This window comes from Ostrea edulis, chromosome 8 (assembly GCF_947568905.1).
Source record: "Ostrea edulis chromosome 8, xbOstEdul1.1, whole genome shotgun sequence".
NCBI lineage: Eukaryota > Metazoa > Mollusca > Bivalvia > Ostreida > Ostreidae > Ostrea > Ostrea edulis.
The window spans coordinates 37,224,270-37,248,953 of NC_079171.1; the positions used below are offsets into that span (position 1 = coordinate 37,224,270).

At 37.7% G+C, this 24,684-nt stretch overlaps 1 protein-coding gene across 1 annotated transcript; it reads right to left on the bottom strand.

Annotated features, from left to right (window-relative positions):
* Positions 1–2,262: 2,262 nt before the first annotated feature.
* LOC125661480 (uncharacterized) lies at positions 2,263–24,618 on the bottom strand. Its single transcript, XM_048893478.2, has 9 exons — positions 24,188–24,618; positions 22,032–22,065; positions 21,521–21,609; positions 20,860–20,988; positions 18,199–18,315; positions 17,658–17,742; positions 16,947–17,145; positions 14,785–14,978; positions 2,263–11,808 (listed from the first exon to the last, which is right to left on the bottom strand). Exons 1-9 carry the CDS (start codon positions 24,403–24,405, stop codon positions 7,813–7,815), a joined length of 5,061 nt encoding a protein of 1,686 aa, XP_048749435.2. The 5' UTR covers positions 24,406–24,618; the 3' UTR covers positions 2,263–7,812.
* Between the last annotated feature and the right edge of the window lie 66 nt (positions 24,619–24,684).

Genomic DNA, 24,684 nt, shown 5'->3' on the forward strand with positions numbered 1-24,684 from the left:
TTTTAAATAGCGGTGTATGCAAGACTCTTCAAGTAATTTATTGAGAAGGCTACACGTGCATGTTTAACATTTCGTTCTTAAAGGTCACACTAACACAAATACAATCGTGGTTTGCACAGGTAGCTCAGCCCTAGGTTGGTCAATAAAATACCCTGTATCTTATAGATCTCTCGATGTATTAGCGCACTGCCTTCGATTATGTGAAGGGCAGATTACTCCGTATTACCCAATTTGTGCAGGCGGTACATAGCTTTTTTTTGTGATTTTACACCGTATATTTCAATATATTGTACATAGATTTGTGTTCAGATTGATTCATTTTGAACAAATACGACAGTGGAAATTAAAGATGTGTAGTACATGCATAAGGAAGAAAAATATATCAAAGAAAAGCGAGAGAATTCTATAAGGCATATATGTGATATCATATATCTCCATATTTGTATTGCTAATACCAGGTAAAAATTAAGATACACGTGTGGTTATTGATGTTCAGCTGAACATTGACAAAGACCACAGGCTATTTAAGCATTAAATGGTCAGTTTTTGGCTTCTACTGTTTCTGTTAAGTACTACGCAACAGCCTACATTTCAAATTGAATATGCGAGCAGGGCCGTAAATTAACCTTCAATTTGGAGGAGGCAGGAAATTAGGCGGGGGTCTGGGGGCCGCCCAGGCCCCCAGACGCTGAGCACATTTTGTGCACACTGAACACGTTTCGTGCAAAATCCTTGATTCTAGGGCCTTCTAAGATGTTACTTGACTAACTCATTCTAAAAGAAAGATTTGGAATGCTTTTTAAGGGAGGTATCATGTTCTTAGTTAATGAACTTTAAATTTTAAATTTTTTTGGCTCAAAAGTTGGAGGAGGCAGCTGCCTCCTCCGCCTCCATGTAATTTACGGCCCTGTGCGAGGGGAAAACCCACACACAAACAGAATAAGAGGCCCATCAGCTATATGTACATCGTTCACGCGAGTATCAATAGGCATGAGACTAATTTGTCTGCGTACGTTAGCTGTGTGTGTCAATTGACATTATACTCTCTTTATTGCTCAAGACATACGTCTTTAAAAAACAAGGTTTCTTGTATGTCTTCAGAATTTTGAATCCTAACCCCCCCCCCTTCCTCCTCCTATCGGTCATAGTGTTAACAAACCAGAACCCACAACGTATGCCTACTGATTTGACAATCTGTGCCCTTCTGCCTCTAGAGAAGATTTGTTACATATATAGTTCCGACCTGTCCTGGTCCGGTGGATCTTCGCAACCCAAGTGTCCCGATTCGCTTTCTCCATCTCCCGCGTGGCGGATTTAGTCGCATTTCTTCTAACCTTCAAAATATATCGCGCTTTGACTTGACAAGGCATCCAATCAAATCGCGCCATGCATACAGTCTGGTTTGAGTAATCCGTTCCCCCCATTTGCTAACCGTTTCGAAGTACAAAATGTCAAGTTATCGAAAATTCAAAGAAAACTGCAGACCATGACCCATTACATTTTTTGGTTTTTTAGTTTTCTATAACAAAACTTTGTTGGATTGTACAAGCAAATTCAATATTTAAAGGCAATTAAAATATAACAAAACCCTCGAAATGTTTGTAAAATATATACCCCCCTCCCCCGTGGTACATATACGCATTGTATCATTTAATTGATAACAGTACCAAATCAATTCGAAATTTTGAATGGACAATATCTTCCAATGTCCAAAGTAGATTGACCTTTGACCATATGACCTCAGCATTACACGTAATAGGGGTCATCTACTTCTTGGGGTGTACCGAATTAGGTGTACATCAAGCATATGATTCTACCAAGTTTGAAGCCTGTCAAGCAAAACGTTCTCAAGATACTGAGCGGACAGTACATGTATATTCCAAGGATCAGTTTGACCCTTGACCATGTGACCTCAAACTCAATAGGCATCTTCAACTCCTTACAATGTACCCGTGTACCAAGTCTGATAAGGAAAGGGTTCTCAAGATATTGAGCGGACAACACCTTCCCATGTCCAGAAAGGGTTCTCAAGATATTAAGTGCACAGCATCTTCCTATGCCCAGCATGGATTGACTCTTCACCTTTCGACCTGAAAATCAATAAGGGTCCTTTTCTACTCCTAACAATCCCATATATCATTATGATTAAGTGAATGGTTCTAAAGATATTAAGCGGACATGTGGTCTATAACGACGTGTGCAAAGCAACCTGTCCTTTGCAGGGGAGGGGGGGGGGGGTATAAAACACAAGAACAAACCGAGTTCATTTTATCAAATATTATTTTTATTCATCAAGGTATGCAGGAAAGGCAATGCATTAAAAATAATTTGAAATATAGCGGGAAAGCAAGAAAAGATACGCAATCAAAAAAGCTATAAATGTTCAAATCCATAACACAGTTGTGGAATTACAGTTTCGAATTCCATGTATTTAATGCCAACAAACAGGCACTCCTGAATACCGGCACTTATAACGAGGCGGGCCCGGTACTGTAATCAGAGAACTTATCAACAACTCAAGCTACAAGCTACCGCATTGTGGGGGAAAAACTATAAAAAAAGAAAATGAAAACAAGAAACATCACATAACTCAGAAAAATAAAAAAAACTGTACTCGACTTTCTATCGTTATTTCAGACACAAACCCATACTTAGACTAGTCACTGCACAGAGGAAGGGGAAAAAAAACAAATTTAAAAAAAAGTGGACGGAATATAAATAAGCGGATAACCATGTGTCCATTACTATCTCTAACCAACAAAATAAATAAAACTTAAGTTATCGTATTTTTTTAATCTTAAAATTAACCAGAATGCACAATGATTCTTTGAAGTTTTATCTAACAAAAGATATGAAATCGTCTGAGTTTATGACGGCTTATGTCTACTCCTGGACACTCGAGTACTATCATATAGAACTAGCTTTGCGTAACTGATATTTTTAAAATAAAAGCTCACAATGCAAACCGATTAAAACAAAGGTATTCTTACAATGAAACACTTTCTGAACACATTCCTCGCCGCTTGTGAGCAGGAAAGAAGCAGTATGACAAGCACTACCAATACGTTCAATATTATCTAATTAATAATATATATATATATATAAATATTAATAAATTATAATTCTCATTCATATCATAAAAAGTAAACCTTGCAAGAAGTAGTATGAGCAATACCCCCGCCCCCTTTCCGACCCCTAATATAATTTTAATTGCAGGACATATTATCCTCTACATATCCATTGGATGCAGGAATTTAAATAAAAATTAGGTACAGAAATATTTCTTAACATAATCATTGTATCTACCAGAATACATAATTTCAAAATTCATAGAATGTTGGATACAAAATGAAAAGACATAATTTTAAAAAAAAAATCTCCGACTGTCATGTTAAATCTATAACACTCATGCGAATGTTATTTCTAGAGAGTGAATAAAAATAATGTGAACATCATTTTAAAAAAATGTATACCTGCTAGGAATTTGAAATCCCTAAAACTCTTCAAAGCTGACTATCTATGATTTCTCTTCATTTTGTAAACTCGATACAACTCTTGACAAGGTTTCCTACATGCCATATTGATCTCGTGAAACGAGACTATAAATTCATCGACTACATCCGGGCACTAACTCTATGTTTTATTACAATCACAGCGAGAGAATGAGATCAATGATAGGAATATACGTCACTGGTAGGGCGTGTCCCCAACAGTGATAGAAATATACGTCACTGGCAGGGCGTGTCCCCAACAATGATAGAAATATACGTCACTGGTAGGGCGTGTCCCCAACACTGATAGAAATATACGTCACTGGCAGGGGCGTGTCCTCAACAAGGAATCGCTAACAAAATCACAAGATCTATTCCGGGAAAATTCAAAACACCTTGGCGAAATAAAAATGCTTAGCGCATTTTTACCCAACATAATACGTAAGCGGTTGTTTTAAATTAGCACATTTTACCCAACATAGATACAATAGCGTTGTTTTAAATTAGCGCGTTTTCCCCAAAATAAATACATTAGCGTTGTTTTAAATTAGCGCATTTTCCCCAAAATAAACACTTTAGCGATGTTTTAATTAGCGCATTTTCCCTCCAAGATAAATACATTAGCGTTGTTTTAAATTAGTGCATTTTCCCCAAAATAAATACATTAGTAATGTTCTCATTTAGCGCATTTTAGTCAACATAGATAAATTAGTGTTATATTTCAAGATTTGATTCTGGTAGAGTAGCGAAATTAGCGGTATCCATCTATTCCCGAAAATCCCTGCTCACGATCCCTGCTAAAATATCTCAACCTTAACACTCGTTTTCCTCAAGTTTGTTTTAACGTCTCAGGGAATGCCACTAGTGTTGGTGAAGTCCTACTATCATATGCCTGTGCGTTTATTGTCCCAGTCGATGTGGTGCCGAATATCACAAACTGATAAACTTACTTTCAAACTGACTTGCAGCATGATACAAGTCAGCAATTTAACATCTTTCTCCCATGTTGCATCTACCATTATGACAAGGAAGCAACATGACATCAGAATACGAAACTTATACAAACATGTGACATTGTTTTTCCGATCAAAGTGGGACACGCCCCCCACAATAGAAACAGATTAGATACTACGTTTTAAATTACTCTAATTATTAACGACTAACCGATACAATAACTGATAATAAATCATTTATAGCAAAAACATACACACAAGTCTAGGACAGGTGTAAACTTGTTACAATACAATAAAAAGTATAAATTAATCTGAACACAGGTTACTTCTAGACAAAAACAATGTCTTCCATGTTACTTGGCTAAACAAAATGTTTGTTCAATTCTTTTTTAAGCAGACATGCTACACAGAGTAGATAAAAATGTAAATCAAACTAATTAGGTTCACCCCAAAAATATTAGGTTTAACTGATCAAATCACGGAAATCAATTCTCATCCTCCTGATATGTACAAATTCATCATTTCTTTTAGCAAGCCTTTCTCTTGAGGAAAGTGTACATTTTCCGAGCGAAATCAACAGGATTATGAAAAGATGAACTTACACTGGCCAACAAAGGGGATATGTCAAAATATAAAATGCTGGTTTTGAGCCATGTTCTACGATCCTGAATATCTAGCTGTCTTCCTGTTCACACAGAGAGATAATATAACTGTACAATAAATATATATAAACAGCACATTGTAAATATATTGTTAGTTACATAGAGAGCATATCATTTATACAGACAACACGTTATTCATACAGAGAGCACATTTATACAGAGAGCACATCATTTATACAGAAAACACATCATTTATAGAGAGCGAGCACATTATTTATACCGAGAGCACATTTATAGAGAGAGCACATTATTTATAGAGAGAGAGCACATTATCTATACAGAGAGCACATTATCTATACCGAGAGCACATCATTTATACAGAGAGCACATTTATAGAGAGAGCACATCATTTATACAGAGAGCACATTTATAGAGAGAGCACATCATTTATAGAGAGAGCACATCATTTATACAGAGAGCACATTTATAGAGAGAGCACATCATTTATAGAGAGCACATCATTTATATAGAGCACATTATACTATTATTAGTGTTACATATATATAAAGAAAACCAGCACAAGAGAGAAGAAAAATTATACAATGGATGCACTCCTTGTACTCTCACAAATTCAATTCAAACAGCAGAGAAATTAAACTGTTCTGGCTAATGTCAATTCAAACAACAGAGAAATTAAACTGTTCTGGCTAATGTCAATTCAAACAACAGAAATTAAACTGTTCTGGTTAATGTTAAAAACTCGTATCCTGTATACAGGGAAACATTCGCCCATGTTTTATTTTCATCCCTTTTGCCCTCGTTGTCGCTGGGCAGATCTATGTATAGGCAAATTTAAACCTGGATGAAACTGTCTGCAAAGGTGAAAATATTACAGGGCAAACATAACCCCGCACACAGTAGTCATTTGCTTTCACAAAGTTGAATTATAATACTTTTTGATAAACCAATGTTTGTGGTTAAACAGCATTAAAATATTCTTAATAGCTACGAACAAAAACTGTACAAAATAGAAATCATTACTGGTATCTTTCATCAGGTTGGGTAGGAGTTAATGAATCTGTATATACCTATAAACACACAGGTACTGCAGATTACGAGGAGAAAGTTGCCAGCTTAATTCTCATTCGTTGAAGAGAATAATACATTCAACCCAGAGAAGTAGAAAATGACGTACAAATACAACCAACGCCAGCGTCTCTAGTCTTGCTGAATAAAAAAAAAACAACCACAAAAAACCCCCGAAAAACAAACAAAAAATGTATTTCTTCCAAAACTTAACACAAAGTTCACAGTAAAAGCACCTCTATAACGTCTTCTACCAATCCAAGGAAACCGCCCCACTAGTGTACAATAAATACACTGCGGAGCTGTACAACGTACACAGTAAACAAAAACATCTGCTCCATATTTCAAGTCATTACACCTTGCATGTTCTGTATAGATCATCTCAAAATTTATAAGAAAAAAAAATGTCTACCAGACTATCTCAAAAGTTATAAAAAATTGTCTACCAGATTGCACTGAGATCATGAATACAGAAAATCTACATGGTTTTAGACAAATGTAATTTCAAATAAGAAACAGTTTTGTCATAGTTTACTGATTTATCAGTGTATATATATGTAATACTGTGTTGGATGTCAGTGTATATGTAACCTTGTGTTAGATGTCAGTAATACTGTGTTGGATGTCTGTAATACTGTGTTGGATGTCAGTAATTCTGTGTTGGATGTCAGTAACCCTGTGTTGGATGTCAGTGTATATGTAATACTGTGTTGGATGTCAGTAACCCTGTGTTGGATGTCAGTGTATATGTAATACTGTGTTGGATGTCAGTAACCCTGTGTTGGATGTCAGTAATTCTGTGTTGGATGTCAGTAACCCTGTGTTGGATGTCAGTGTATATGTAATACTGTGTTGGATGTCAGTAACCCTGTGTTGGATGTCAGTGTATATGTAATACTGTGTTGGATGTCAGTGTATATGTAATACTGTGTTGGATGTCAGTAATCCTGTGTTGGATGTCAGTAACCCTGTGTTGGATGTCAATGATCCTGTGTTGGATGTATGTGTATATATAATACTGTGGTGGATATCAGTAATACTGTGTTGGATGTCAGTAATCCTGTGTTGGATGTCAGTGATCCTGTGCCAGATGTCAGTAATCCTGTGTTGGATGTCAGTAATCCTGTGTTGGATGTCAGTGATCCTGTGTTGGATGTTAGTGTACATACATAATAAGGCATATAATGAAATGTAGAGCAGACGCTTAGGGTTTTAAAAAAATGCATGAAATTGTTTGCAAGTTGCAAATACAGAAAAATTAGCACCATTGTTGTGCAGCACTTCACATGCAGCTTCTCAAGAATTTGTTCTTATTCACTGGCAAAACACACCACACTGTTATCAAACACTACAAAGCATTGTCATCAACTTCAAATCTATACAAAATGGTTTCTCTTCATATTAAGTAACCATGAACACTACAAAATACACTGCTGTCAAAAGCTGAGAGAGAATATCTTTAGAGATAGAAGACTTAGAATTTAAAAGAAAACAGATAAAAGGCAAAATTTCAATCCATTTGGCACAGAAGAAAAACAGCTAAAAAAGAATTCTAAAAAAAAAAATTTCCCCAAACATTTTTTGTAAGAAAGAAGTTGGGTTCTATATGCATATAAAAAATCCCCCGACATCTCATTTCAAGATGAATAAATAAAAACAGAATTGAACCTGTCTTAATCCTCATATTTCTTGCCTTTTCTCTGACCCAAGGTCAAAGTTGTCTACAAAATACTGACTATCCACAGCTTTCAGGTCATCCAAGGTCGCCTGGAGGTCATCTCCAGTGAAATTATGTCCAAGCATTTCATTGAGATTTCGTCTTGCAGCAAACTGCTCTTGGTCTTGGACTCCATGTTGCTTTGAATCTTCACTCTTTAAAACACCTGACATTTCCGTCCCAAGGCGCATGTCTTTCTCAATGTTTTTGTATGTTATGATTCCCTCAATGTCAAACATGTTCACATTGGGCTGGTTGCCCTGGTAATTAGCATCGGGGAGTTCAGATAAAGACTGCATGTTCGACTGTCCCTGAGGCAGTGGATCTATTGGAGACGTCAGCTGACCCATTATGTTCTTGATACTTTGATCTTTCTTTTTGGTCTTCTCCGTCGTTCCACCGTCTGAGGCATGGGTTTTCTTAGAAAGTTGAGCTAACTTATCCGAGAAGTAAAATGAATGCCCACTCATTGTCTCCTTCAGAGGGGGACCTGGCAATGGATTGTCATCTGACAAGTTCAACAACGGAGCCTCCAGAGTTTTAAACGCCCCCTGTTTGTTCTCTTTCTTCGATTTCCTTTCCATATCCTGCATAGCTACACTATATGATGGCGGAGCTAGTTTCGAGGTTTTCAGTTTTGGTTCACCAATCGCGTCATCCATAATAATTTGTCCAACTGTGACGCCTTGAGAAATCTGACTAGCTATGGTCACAACTGGTCGAATAAGGGTCACAAAACTATTGTCTATTTTACGCGACGAGCCCTGGATGGGCATGAATGACTGGACCGGGAGAGCTTCACTTGAAACTGGACCTTGACTTGGAGTAACGCTGGGTGATTTTAGATGATACGGTGTGGATGTTTGGAATCGTGGCGATGCCATTGGACTAGGAATGATTCCGTCACTGGTCACACTGTGAGCCGAGTCCGGCCGGCACACAGAGAGAGATGTACTGGACATAGAGCTGTATGTGGAATCGCACACATGGGTTCCCGTGGAGACCAGCACGGACTGCAGGATCGGACTCGGACCCACGCTGCAGTAACCGGGATCAGAGTGAGGGGTCTGGGTAAGGCTACGGTCGACTGAAGATTCTCTCTGGACCAAGTTCCTCTCTGTAGAAGATTCCCTCTTCTTCTCTGTGGAAGGTGTGCGCTGTCGTCTGATTGGTCTTTGGGGACTAGCGAATTCTACCCCTACTGTTGTCTTCTTGGTGGATTGGTGCCCGCTGTCTTTCACATTCTGACATTGTTGGGTGAAGGTCTTGTCTGAGGTTGGGACATCCAACGAAACCCTGGAGGCGTCTGTGACGGACTGCGACCGATAAGGCATGCGGAACGTATCCTCATCCAATGACATTCTCTCTGTTCTCAGCACCGCTGAGGGAGGCCGGTTCTTGGCTGAGTGAGACCTCTGCGGATAGAGAGGAACAGTTGGAGATTTGGCAGGAGGAAGCACGGAAGGATTACACGGAATGTTTTGCAGATTTTTGCAGATTTCTTGTACTACCTCCTGCCGTGATAAACTTCTGGTTTTAGTAGGATGCATGGTGGAGGTGACCTCCATTTGTTCACTGAGGTGTGCCTGAGTCATGCTGTCCGTGATGAACTCGGCTACATCTGGTGGAAGTTCACTATCTTGAGGCTCTAATGTTTTCTCAGCATGCACTGCATCACTCTGCTGGAAAAAGGATTTCATTCTTTCATCCAGTATTGGTTTCTCTTTCAGGAGCCTCTGTTGAGATTTTCTCAATGAAAGGGAGGTCACTCCAACACCCGTATCTTGTTTCTGCTTGAAGAGTTCTTTCCCCTTTAAAATGAAGTTGGACGGATCAGGAATGCAAGCATCTTGAAGAGCATCTGATTCGAGAACAGAGATGTCTGGATAGTTTCTCTTTTCTGCCAGTTTCAATTTGTCATCAAACACCCTAGATACATCTCTTTGAGAGCATCTTTCTTTGTAATCTAAACTGCAGGACACCGCTCTCCTGTCTTCTTCCATTGTGAAATCAGTGTCTTCCTCATTACTGGGAACTCTGAATGGATGCCTCTCTATAAAATTGCTTCCTTCTACAGACTGCGAACTGAAGAGTTTTCTTTTACGACCCAAAATGGATGGAGTTTCACGATCCACTGAACATCTGCTTCCCGGACGAGAAGACACATTCTGATCACTGTCCACAATTTTTGCAAGTTTGGATGGCTTTTCATCAGACGAATCGGAGAGGTCCGATATGTTCAGATTGTCAACATTGCTGGGACTCATGATCTCACCCTCTGACAGAGAAGCCGTGCGGCTCCTCTCTCGTCTCTGCCCGAGATCCGAGGAGGAACTGGAACATTCCGCAACTCCATGACTAGACACCGTAGTCAGAGTGGTGGTCACAGAAGTGACCGATTCACTGGTCATCGATACCATGGGTGTGTTTAATCCAGGAGTTACCGGGTTCAGAATGATGAAGTATTCACCGTGCGGAGACTCTGCGCTTTGTAGCGGAAGTTTCGTGGCAGGAATAGTAGCAAGAGCTCCCACAGAAGTAACACTGGCAGTCACCTGAGGAACCGCCACAGTGGACACCGAGATCTGGAGTTTGGCTTCTCTCTCCCGTTTTTCTTTTAGAAGTGTTGACACCGATTTAGATCGATCAATCTTTTCCGAGTCGGGTTTCTCTGGGAATTTCTGTTCCTTGAGGATGGAGGAGACTGTTTTAGCAGGCGAGCCTTTTGGACGTATTGGAGTGAATCGGGATCGGTTTTTCTTTGGTGTGGTAGGTGATTGCGGCTCCACTTGAGCAGGTGTTGTGGTTGTCTTGACTGGTGTAGAGGGAGGATTTGAGCTTGCTGTGGCTGGGACTAGTGGGATTTGAGAATCCTTTGAATCCACATTGGATGGCAGGTTTAACATGTTGGATTTTGGAGTCATAATGATGAACTGTTTCCCATTCTCTGTGATGAAAATGGTTTGAGCTTTGTCTGGCAGACAAGGGTTTTCATCTGGATCCGAGAGGAGATCTTGATCGTCACCTGAATTATCTTTTCTAATGAATTGTGAAAATGGCACAAATGCGCTGCGATTTGAGACAGTTGTTTTAGGGATGCTTTGTTGTTCTTTTTGAAGAAAACCAAGTTGTGTTGATGAAGATGTTGATGCTGATGAAGAGTGTGTGGGTAAAATGTTTATGGGTACTGATATGGATGCATTGATAATTGGTGTGGATGAAAATCCAGATTTTGAATCCGGATTCTCTTTGTTTTGAGCCAAGTCTTCGGCAGCAATCACAACACTAGGAATCACACCTAAATCCTGGTTGGAATTGATCAGATATGGATCGTGGACAGTCTCTTGCTTCAGCTGAGAATTGCTGATTTCTTCTGATGGCTTGTGCGATAGATGAGAAGGAATCTGTATAATTTGAGTTTTGTTCTCTGACAAAGTACTACTCCCAACACAGAGAGATGAGACTTGAGGAACAGGCTGCTCCAAAATCTGAGCATTTGCTGTTAAAGATTTCTCACTTCTATCATTGTCCAGATTGGGTACACTCTCAGTAAATTCCATTTCTTCATTTGTAATTTCCTCTATCTTCCAGTTCTCTCCCTTTGACTTGTCACTTTGTAGTATTAAATCTTCTACCGTCATCATCTCCACTGCAGAATCAGACTCAGAGTTCCTCCTTAATTCCGACTCCACGGACATTCTGGTCGGAATTCTTTGGTCCAAGACAATCTGGTCCTCCTTGAAAGCTGATTGGACAGATATTTCCTCACCTGAACTGGTTCCCCCTCCCTTGTCTAGTGCTTCCTGTGGTGTGACAGACTTGGTCCGCTTTTTCCAAGTCGATGACGTGGACCTGTGCCGCTGTGGTCTGACACCGTCCTGAATCGAGGATCGGCCTGTGTGCGTCCTCATCTCGGTATCCTCCGATTCTTCAAAAATCTTGCGGGGAGACATGAGGTCCTGAAATGAAAAGGTTAATTATTCAGAAACCAAACTCAAAACTGTTAACAATAAACATGTACATGTACATTAGTTAGTTTTTCACTTAACCAGAAGTCTGTAATAAACTGTGCATCTGACTCCTGTGTTTGTGAAACATTGATGTCTCTGTAGGGCAGGAAAGTAATTCTGGTACTCAAAGAAAGGTCTTGTCACTAAGAGTACACATGTAAAATATGAAAGCCATATCACTACCCATTGATGAGTTATGGGCTAGTTGAAATTTTGTCAAACCCCAAAGTCATGAGGTCAATACAAACAATTGGACCATTAGGTGTTACAAGCTTTGTCAGCTGGAACCAGAACATATTCCTCATGTAAGTAAACCTATCTAATTCTTTGATTATTTCTGGTTTACTAAACACAGAAGGGTAGATAGTACACTTGTTTGTTTTAACATGACTAATACAAGATATTTATATTCCTCTTCGGACCTTTCAGATTGAGTGATTTCAGGCCATGATTTTAAAATAAGTTGATATAACCAGTAATGACACGCCCAGCTAGATTATAGTTGAGAGATCAAGCACATGCAGTCCTGGATTTTGATTATGATGGTCTATGTCATAACACTGTAAAGTTTATTTGTAATTAACAAGTTTCGCAAAAATAGGTAAAACTTTGAGGTCAAGGTAAAACTTTTGGTACCAAAAGAAAATGTGAATTCTCAAAAGCCATATCACTACCCATTCAAAGTTAATGACCAAGACTAAAATTTTTGTGGATACACAAACTAACAGACAGTTAGACCTAAAACTACATGGTCCCCGAATCTCCAATTACGAGCCTAGGCATAAAATAATTTTACCTCTGTTTCTGTAAATCAATCAATCACTTTCATGATCCCTAAAATTAATGTACAATATTAATATATCTGTCTCAAGCACTAATTGTGTTGTCTGTGACATGATGTACAGTGTCTGTCTGTCTGTATTACCTGTTGTATTGTAGGTGACATGATGTACAGTGTCTGTCTGTCTGTCTGTATTACCTGTTGTATTGTAGGTGACATGATGAGTGGTGTCTGTCTGTCTGTATTACCTGTTGTATTGTAGGTGACATGATGAGCGGTGTCTGTCTGTCTGTATTACCTGTTGTATTGTAGGTGACATGATGAGCGGTGTCTGTCTGTCTGTATTACCTGTTGTATTGTAGGTGACATGATGAGCGGTGTCTGTCTGTCTGTATTACCTGTTGTATTGTAGGTGACATGATGAGCGGTGTCTGTCTGTCTGTATTACCTGTTGTATTGTAGGTGACATGATGTACAGTGTCTGTCTGTCTGTATTACCTGTTGTATTGTAGGTGACATGATGAGCGGTGTCTGTCTGTCTGTATTACCTGTTGTATTGTAGGTGACATGATGTACAGTGTCTGTCTGTCTGTATTACCTGTTGTATTGTAGGTGACATGATGAGCGGTGTCTGTCTGTCTGTATTACCTGTTGTATTGTAGGTGACATGATGAGCGGTGTCTGTCTGTCTGTATTACCTGTTGTAATGTAGGTGACATGATGTACGGTGTCTGTCTGTCTGTCTGTATTACCTGTTGTATTGTAGGTGACATGATGTACAGTGTCTGTCTGTCTGTCTGTATTACCTGTTGTATTGTAGGTGACATGATGAGCGGTGTCTGTCTGTCTGTATTACCTGTTGTATTGTAGGTGACATGATGAGCGGTGTCTGTCTGTCTGTATTACCTGTTGTATTGTAGGTGACATGATGAGCGGTGTCTGTCTGTCTGTATTACCTGTTGTATTGTAGGTGACATGATGTACAGTGTCTGTCTGTCTGTATTACCTGTTGTATTGTAGGTGACATGATGAGCGGTGTCTGTCTGTCTGTATTACCTGTTGTATTGTAGGTGACATGATGTACAGTGTCTGTCTGTCTGTATTACCTGTTGTATTGTAGGTGACATGATGAGCGGTGTCTGTCTGTCTGTATTACCTGTTGTATTGTAGGTGACATGATGAGCGGTGTCTGTCTGTCTGTATTACCTGTTGTAATGTAGGTGACATGATGTACGGTGTCTGTCTGTCTGTCTGTATTACCTGTTGTATTGTAGGTGACATGATGTACAGTGTCTGTCTGTCTGTCTGTATTACCTGTTGTATTGTAGGTGACATGATGTACAGTGTCTGTCTGTCTGTATTACCTGTTGTATTGTAGGTGACATGATGTACAGTGTCTGTCTGTCTGTCTGTATTACCTGTTGTATTGTAGGTGACATGATGTACAGTGTCTGTCTGTCTGTATTACCTGTTGTATTGTAGGTGACATGATGAGCAGTGTCTGTCTGTCTGTCTGTATTACCTGTTGTATTGTAGGTGACATGATAAGCGGTGTCTGTCTGTCTGTATTACCTGTTGTATTGTAGGTGACATGATGTACAGTGTCTGTCTGTCTGTCTGTATTACCTGTTGTATTGTAGGTGACATGATGTACAGTGTATGTCTGTCTGTCTGTATTACCTGTTGTATTGTAGTTGACATGATGTACAGTGTCTGTCTGTATTACCTGTTGTATTGTAGTTGACATGATGTACAGTGTCTGTCTGTCTGTCTGTATTACCTGTTGTATTGTAGGTGACATGATGTACAGTGTCTGTCTGTCTGTATTACCTGTTGTATTGTAGGTGACATGATGTAGTGTCTGTCTGTCTGTCTGTATTACCTGTTGTATTGTAGGTGACATGATGTACAGTGTCTGTCTGTCTGTCTGTATTACCTGTTGTATTGTAGGTGACATGATGTACAGTGTCTGTCTGTCTGTATTACCTGTTGTATTGTAGGTGACATGATGTACAGTGTCTGTCTGTCTGTCTGTATTACCTGTTGTATTGTAGGTGACATGATGTACAGTGTCTGTCTGTCTGTATTACCTGTTGTATTGTAGGTGACATGATGTACAGTGTCTGTCTGTCTGTCTGTATTACCTGTTGTATTGTGGGTGACATGATGAGCGGTGTCTGTCTGTCCTGTTTGTGTCTTGTTACATTGTCCTCCTTCATCTGTTGTAACTTTTTTTTCTGCCGACTGACGTGCTCTCGTTCGTGGAGCTTCCTCTGAAGTTGTAGTTGTGTCTCTCTGTGTCGGTCTCCTCCAGTCGAATTGGAAAACATAGAGGACACTGCAATGTAGTGACATGAAATTTAAAACAGGGTAATGATGAAAGAATTCTGGGTCTCAAAGGGCTAGGTGCAATTATGACCATTTCTGGTACTGAAATTTAAACTCTATGATTTCTCCGAGATTAAGTAATTTCCATGTACTGTGAAATGAAAAATAAATTGCATTTTGCCTGAAGATGACACATCTATATCACTTTTAGCACCAAAAACACATTTTTTGACAAGAAATCATGAACAACATATGTAATTCTGAGATATGAAAATCAACAGATCTTAATTTGACTTTGACCCATATTTCTGAAACAAAATAGCTTACAAGCAGAGCTGTTAAAGTGAAAGTAGTACTCCCTCAAGAAAATACTTCAAACTGGGTATACTTGACAAGCCCTAAAACTCATGTGAAGTACGGTGATCCCAGGTAAAACAAGAGGCCAATGGGCCACATCACTCACCTGAGTCACATTGGCCCATATTTACATAATGTCCCTAAATATATATTTGCATGCAAAACTTTTATCCCTATTATTGCCCCAACCTATCCGTGGGGTCCATAATTTTTACAAACTTAAATCTGCACTATGTCAAGAAGCTTTCATGTAAATTTCAGCCCTACTGGCCCAGTGGTTCTTGAGAAGATTTTTAAATGAACCCACCCTATTTTTGTCAATATCTCCCCTTTGAAGGGGGCATGGCCTTTCAGTTGAACAGACTTGAAAGACAAGGATGCTTTTTGCCAAATTTGATTGCAATTGGCCCAATAGTTCTGGAGAAGAAGTCAAAAATGTGAAAAGTTTACAGACAGACGGACAGAAGATGGGTGATCAAAAAAACCTCACTTGAGCTTTCAGCTCAGGTTAACTTAAACGAATATAATTTACATTAAAGATCAGAGCTGTATTGAAGATTGTAACAGCTAGCCTAGGGACTAGGTATGATAGCTGCTTTGTGCCATTTTACACTTTATGGTCTTTTTGTTATTTTGAGGCCAATAGACAGCAAAACAATATTTAGTGACTTTTCGTAACGAAAAGATGACAAAATGATAATAACAGCTACTTTTCTCTCAAAATAACGATCTTGAACGCGGCTCTGAAAACTTCATTCTACTTCACTTGACCTTTTGATCCAAAAACAAACAGGGATCATCCTTATTACAGACAGTGTGGTAAGATTGTTCACACCTGAGGAAATCCTTTCAGGTTTAATTACAGACAGGTAGTAAGATTGTTAACACTTGAGGAAATCCCTTCAGGTTTAATTACAGACAGGTGGTAAGATTGTTAACACCTGAGGAAATCCCTTCAGGTTTAATTACAGGCAGGTGGTAAGATTGTTAACACCTGAGGAAATCCCTTCAGGTTTAATTACAGACAGTGTGGTAAGATTGTTAACATTTGAGGAAATCCCTTCAGGTTTAATTACAGACAGGTGGTAAGATTGTTAACACTTGAGGAAATCCCTTCAGGTTTAATTACAGACAGGTGGTAAGATTGCTAACACCTGAGGAAATCCCTTCAGGTTTAATTAGACAGGTGGTAAATTTGTTAACACTTGAGGAAATCCCTTCAGGTTTAATTACAGACAGGTGGTAAGATTGCTAACACCTGAGGAAATCCCTTCAGGTTTAAATCCTGTTCTCTTATGTCAGTGTCACAGTTCCTTGATCAATGACCACAATTGTTTTTCATTTGAACACTTATAGTTAATAAAACTTTCCTGCTCCCAAAAGATTGCTGCATGCAGGGAAAGTTCCACTCTTTTTTATTTTCCCCATATACAATAGAAAATTATTTCATCCAGGTTTCAATTCACCCAAAATTGTTTCTTGCAACTTTAAGGTAATGAACAAATTCACTCAGTATTTCTGATAAAGACGAAATGGGCAAAAATAAGATGAGGGACAAAATAAACCCTGCATATAGTAGTTTAGGCATGAAAAGCACTACAACTTTGAATTGTGTACAAACCTTTCTGGACCCCTGTCTCCTCCATAGCTGCAATTACAGTGAAGGCAGACACAGACTTGCTGTTGACGAATAGATTGGACACCAGATACTCAGCGAGCTCCCTCATACCGTTGAAATTCTGTTCCAGTAGCTTCACTGCCCACTCCAACACCAGGTCACAGGATGCTATATACAGGTGATTATCCTCAGTCTTCTCATCCTGTAACACACCAATCAGAATTCTGGATTTAATCAAATGAACCAATCAGAATTCTGGATTATATCAAATGAACCAATCAGAATTCTGGATTAAATCAAAAGAACAATCAGAATTCTGGATTAAATAAAATGAACTGCTTAGAATTCTGGGTTAAATCAAATGAACCAATCAAAATTATGGATTATATCAAATGAACCAATCAGAATTCTGAATTAAATCAAAAGCATCAATCAGAATCAAATGATCCAATAAGAATTCTGGATTAAATTAAATGAACTGCTTTGAATTCTGGATTAAATTAAATGAAATGCTTAGAGTTCTGGATTACATCAAATGAACCAATCATAATTCTGGATTATATCAAATGAACCAATCAGAATTCTGGATTATATCAAATGAACCAATCAGAATTGTTTTATATTCCAACAAGCAAACTAGAATTTATTCCTCCAATAAATGTATCACGATTGATTTTAAGCCCACCACTTAAATAAAAAAGTGTGTAAAGCTACCTTTTCTTGGGGCACATTGACTTCGATTTCTGGCAAAGATGGTGCCTCAACATCCAGCTTTTTTCTCAATCCTCCATAGCAGTATGTAGAACTCAGTCAAGGTCATTCAGACTAGCAACACTGATAAAAACTAATTCTGTTCCATACACAAACAAAAAGTTGCTCTGACAACTAACTTGGAAGCCTGTTTACTATTACCAATATTTATTAAACTATAAATCTCTAATCCAATAAAAAGTTGTCACTTCACAGTAAATCTAAAAAAAATAATGAATTTAAGCAAAAGTCCTGGAAACCAAAATCTCATTTGAAAATCGCAAACAAATTTGTGTGGAGTTACCTGACATCATGAACATACTTCATGCATTAACATATCATCAAATGATCTGATAATGAGTGACTGGTCTGCAGCAACAAAAATCGGTGAGAAATTGGTGCTTACAAATTTTTCTTGTATATAAATAGAAGCTGGTTTAGATTTCTCATAAATACATATTCATAATCCAATTTCATTCAGCCTGACAGCTGAAGTCAAGGATATCGAGATTGTCCTCTCTGTCCGAGTCTTCTGGGTTTAACATTGGGGAACACCGTCTTCATCAACTTCCCAAAGTCAGCATTACACAGAGGCACCAGGCTGTGGTTCTCACAATATTGTCTGTAAAATAACAAAGTACAGCAAAATCAAATCACAAACTTATTGTCCCATGGGTATCTGGGTTAGAATAGGTCTTCAATACCCCTTGCTTGTCGTAAGAGGCAACTAAATGGGGCGGTCCTTCAGATGAGATCACAAAAACCGAGGTTCCGTGTCACAGCAAGTGTAGCATGATAAAGATCCCTGTATGTTCAAAGACCATAAGAACGAAGCATAGGCCTAGATTTTGCAGCCCTTCATCGGCAATGGTGACGTCTCCATGTGAGTGAAAAATTCTCAAGAGGGACATTAAACAATATACAATCGATCATTTGTTCTTAGAATTGTAAATGTCATTTCAAAAGAATCCACATCCATCATTTTTCCTGAGCTGTGAAATTTTCACTCTAACATTTCAAGACCATTACGACTACATTTCGACATGGCTGACAGTAGATTGCACCTTCTACCTATGTCTGTAAAGATTAGTTGACTTCTGCCCAAGTTTTACATTCATTGTACACACCTCTTAAATCCACCCCTCTGTACATCTGATGAAGTCTCTACATAAGTAAAAAATTCTCGAATGGGGCGTAAAACAAAAAAAAATCCCGTTTACTAAATGTACAGGTTGTTGGTGGAACTAGTTTATTTTATGATTTCTGCTCAGGGTTGGGCGGTTAAAACCGCCCCCAGTTTTAACCAGCGGTTTTAACCGTCCCGGTCAATACTCCCTAAGTGGTCAATACTGGTCAATTGAGATTTAAACTGTCCATTTTCCTATTTTTGTATATTTTTTGCAAAGATAAATTAAGCCTTTTCTTTATGATATATGGATCAATTGGTTATCAATAATTTTCATTATATAATTAGATGTAATTTCATAAGTTTAATATATTTGGTTTGCTGAAACTGTGACCATAATATCTTCAGAACTATAAAAGAGGGTCACATATAGCATAACTAGACAATAGGATCTTCTTATACATGTACCTGGACAGATTAAGAATAACAGGACATTAAATAAACACAGTGATTTAATATGAATTGGGTGACTGATGCTGTAGATAAACAATGTGTTGCAATGTACAGAGCAGGAGATGTACCTGAGCACAGGAAACAGAGTTGACAGGTGTTAATTAGCATACTCTGGGACCAGAGAGGACCAGTGTACATGTTATTGTTTATGAAAACATCACCAGCACACCCCCTAAAATGTTTATTTAACAGTTAAATGAAGATTTGAAATAATAGGTAGTTCTTGATAAACTAAAGAATTTGAACAGAAATAGAAAACATTTCCCCCATCATACTATCTATGGCTCCAACAAAACATTTTGGAATTTCTATGATATTGTTGAGGACAACATCAAGACCACAGCAAGATGTAAAGACTGCAATGCTGTTGTCAGTGCCAAAGTAATACGGCCACGAAACAGTTTTTAATTTTTACAATAAACTTTTATATCTTCCCCTATTTAATTGAGTCATTTACATTATTTATTTAATATCATGACTTGCAAGTATATTATAAACTGATAGTGCATGTTATGAATTACAGTATTTACCATAATGGCCACTGAAACATTTAAAATAATCAACAACACAGACTATAATGACCAAACAATTTTCAATCAACCAGTATTGACCAGTATTGACCGGTTTTAACCAGTATTGACCACCGACCCGGTCAATACTCATATTGACCACTTTTTTGCCAACCCTGTTTCTGCTAGAATATGAAAATATACACACAAAGCATGATGCTAATTTATAGTTGTGCTGTATAGTCCGAGATGAGTGATTATACTAGATATATACGTATATACGGTACATTTAATGGGACACCCCCCACCCCCCATTTTAAAATTAAAAATGTCTCTTGAATTTACTCTTCAACTTTGATAAATAATACAAGCCTAGTTTTACTTGTTTTAAGAAAATATAAAGAGGATAAAAATTTTCACAATAAGGGAACATGGTATTTTCATTCTTTACATCTTACATCTTTTTGTCAATTGAACTTCTTAAACCCTGGATTTTTATGTTAAATGAAAAGGTCATTTGTGGGTCAAAGTTCATATAAAAAATTATCATTGGATTAAACATTCCTTTTGATTTTTTATCGATGAATAAACTCTAGACATTTTCTTCACAAACTGAATAAAAGTGCGCAGCACTTTCATGTTAAGTTTTTGAGTAAAATGTTCAGAGTTAACACATCAATAAGGTCTTCAAAAAAGAATGTTTGCTTTTTGTAATTCCAATTCATTCCCTTGTTATCAATTCAAATAGAAATGGAATAGTTTCCCTGTGCTATGTACATGATGTACGCATAGGGTTTTTGGATTTATTGATGTGTAAATTCTCGTTTACCTTTATTTTTCTCCAATCATATCAATTGTAATAAATAACATTGGAAGTATAATAGAGACATCTATTATCTGTAACTGACAACATACCCCCAGTACTGGTAAAATGTAAATATTCACAGGGAAATATACAACTGTATTAATTATCTTAATTCGCACTTCCCCACCCCTTTGGATCCACTCCACTACTTACTTGTACTCATCGTAGACCTCCTGTTTGGGCAGGCAGATCTCAGTGTCTTCCTCCAAATGAGATTTAATCCAAATGTAGGCAAGACTCTGCTCCACCCTGTTCCCTTGCTTTGAATAAGGGGTTGGGGTTCTACAAAAAAAAAGAAACCTTTGATTATATAAGAGCCAATCTTTTCCATGAACAAAAGTACATGTATTTAAGGTGAAACATATGTACCAATACACCTCTGACAACAGTTTTTCTGAGCCAGTCTCAAATTTTGTGATGTATCATCTATCGTATTGAATGTTTTACTCACTGAAAGAAGAATCTATGAACCCTTCCCAACTTGTAACATTTCATACGGTTAAATCTAATATTTTTGTCATTGTTGTCTTTATAAATTGTAACGGTAGCCAATTCCTCGTGAATGTGCTGCAGTTGTGAACAATACGTGTATGAATCTTGATAAATATAGTACATCTATTTTCACAGCTGGGAATTCTGACAGAACTGAAATTAGACCACAGATTTCATTTTGGAAATACACGAGGATATATGAACTGCAACACTTCATGCGGCAGACATTTCATGCGACAGACATTTCATGCGGCTTTAACACATTTCTTAATGATTATCTTTTGTGTCTCGATTCAATTCTGGAGAGACAGATTCTTCTAACCTTCTGAGATCCTCTGATGGTGTTTCCCCTGTTGGGAGCTTTAAATAGAGAACAAATTTCTCTACGTCTGACAGATTCTTTATCTCACCCTACAATAAAATAAAAACATAAGCACAATTTTACAAAAGCCTTGATTCAAAGTTACGGAAAACACCCAATCATTCAAATTGTTAACAGTATGACACATAGTTTATATCATCTCACAAAAAAAAGTTACAATTTCCTACAGGTGTTTGTTTTCATTCCTAAGATTTCAGAATAGAAGTCAGATTGACAGAGATGTATGGATCTCTAAATGTTTCACATTGGATGCTAATTAAAATCTGATGCAGGCAAAATCACTGTAAATTTAGCACATAATTCAGAGGATTAAAACTTTGAGCATATTAAATCCTGGACTTAAAATTATTCAACAGCTGTAAAGTGATCAGAGGGATTTTCCCATATAACGTAATATTGTGTAATGAAAAGTCGCAATAATAATTCATGGTCCTCATAATAAGCGCCTTACCAGAAGTCTTTCAATCTTCCCCTTTGCCTCATTGCTGAAAGAAAAATAATTTGATATAAGAAATGTGTATTCTAAAGGAATATAACAACATTTAATAACTACCACATTATAAACCCACCAGCTGTCACCTGCTGATTACAAAACAAAATGGATGCTTGGTTTTATCCAGCGGTTAGGTGTTAGATGATGGGAAGGGGAGAAGAATGCGGGTAGATAATTATTGAGTATAGTTTGGGACGAAATAAACTGCAAAAGTTGGACAACACTGAAAAATTAATAGAACATGGGCCTACTGATAGTATTATAGTAAAATTTTAAAATGTCTAAAAATATGGTCGTTTTATATCTTTTATTATCAAATAATTTTTTTTGGTAGCCTTTGGCCGAGTGGTGAATGATTGAACTTTACAACTACATGACATTTCATACTTTCTACATGGAACGTGAACAACCTCCACGTTTTCAGTATAAATTTTCCCTCGATTTCGCAATATCTGGATAGTACATTTTACAATGCATGAGACTAATAGACTTTTCTCTTCCGACGTCAAAGCACAATGATCATCTGCATTTTCACATGGTGTAAACTTTATCTTTCCAACGAATGTTTTTTCTCTGTAATTGTTAAGTGAAAACAAAAAGACAAATTTAAAAGATAGCGAACATGAATCCATCTCATAAATCTTAAAATGAATAAAAAATTAAAGGGCAAAGTAAACACAGACCACCACAAGGAAACCGTGTTGTCAATGGTTGTTGCCTCCAATGTACAATGCATGTGTAATATATGTTACTGTGGAATCATTAGAATTCGTGGTGGCTCAATTTTCGTGGAATTCGTGGGTACCTCTCACAAATGAATTTAGATCCTCAACGAATAAAGAATCATAATTACATTCCATAATTATCTTTCTTACAAATATATAAATCCACGAAATTACGTCCCAACGAACCCGTAAAAATTCAGCAATCCATGAAAATTGTCCCCACGAACTTATGCACAAAGTTGTGCATAAGAAACGACAACTCTGGATAAAGACTGTTTACGCGGTGGCATTTTGTGTTTTTCTTAATGCGGGTGGTGCAAACAACATCGGTCATGCGGTCCGACATTTAACCAACTTAAGTCGGTCACAGCCAAATTATACCGGCATGACCGGCAGTTTTCCACAGCTCTGCTGTGTGTGATATAACTGTAAGCAGGGACAGGGAACCAGGCAAACTAAACCGCACGAAAGTATGGCGTCGTGGCCGATCAAATAGTGAATGAAAGTGAAGATGAGAGAGAGAGTGACAGTGAAAGTCAGAGAGCAGTATTAGATGAGAGACAGAGTGTTAGGGATGGAATAAGAGTAGGTGAAAGAATGGATGATGAAGAGAGTGAGTGTGAATCAGAGTGTGAGCAAGATTTTGATGAGAATGAAAGAATGGTGAGAGAGGTTGTGAGAGAATTAGAAATTGAGTTTGAAAACTAGTGTAAGACATGTTATAATAAACTTCTAAAACGTGCGATCTGTGCGTTACTTCAGTTTTATAAATTATGTTAATTTTAACTCTTAATATTTGGACAGGCTTAAATCTGATCGGACAGGCAAAGTTGATAAACATGTCTGTCCGAATGACAGGCTTCTGAAAAAAATTTTCCACAGCTCTGACACAGGTCAGGTGGTCACACACAGCTTACTACATGTTGTATAAAGTATAAGGGTGAATTAATTTTCTCTCAGTGAAATCCAATGTTTATGCTTTTAGAATATAAAACCTAAATATCAATCTACTTCATATCATAGATTTATAAAGCTAAATACAGGGATTGCACTGGACTGCTAATCATTATAAGGGAACTACATCAATAAAACCAAGATCATGAGTGAGGCAGGCAATCATACCAAGCAGAGTGTCATATATATCTCATTTCACTTCAAATTACCCCACCCCCACCCCAGTCAGTGTTACCTCTAAAATTCTACAGAGCTAATGTTGTATTGTTTTGCCATGTCCGATTTTAAATAAAGATTATTTGATTTGATAATTTGTTTATCTATATTTCAGATACACAAATGGCACATTTAAAAAATTATGCAATGTCAATATTGATCACGTTTTTAAATCATTGCATGAAGCTGATGAAGATCAGAAGAAAACGTGTAACACACCTGATGGAGGATTCCAAACCGTCTCCGATAGTAGTGTACCTCCCATCTGTCCGATGTTTTCTATTCTTCATATGACATGATGGCATTGATGTCCCTCCAACGAATTCACCAGAAAACATAGCACTAGCATCTTGACGCACCCCCCTCGGTGCGTCGAACTTGTTGCTACTTCCAATTTCAATGCCTACATTGCTAAAATTTGATAAGCTACTGCTCATGATAGACAGTTACGTGTTTTGGGGGGAAATCATGTCTTTTTCGACGCATGGCGTCCAATATTTTGTAAATATTTGTATTCAAGATCATTTATACGCCTCTGCGCATGCGTTCCATATTATAAACAAAGTTAATGTCGTAATTCCGGATATATTAGGGAGAAAATCATTTATTTCTTTTCTTTAAAAAAGAAAACAGGATATAAATAATGTAAGAAATTAATAGATAATTAGTAACAAAGTTTTTCTATTAAATATGTAAGCAAATCTTTAAGTTCTAGA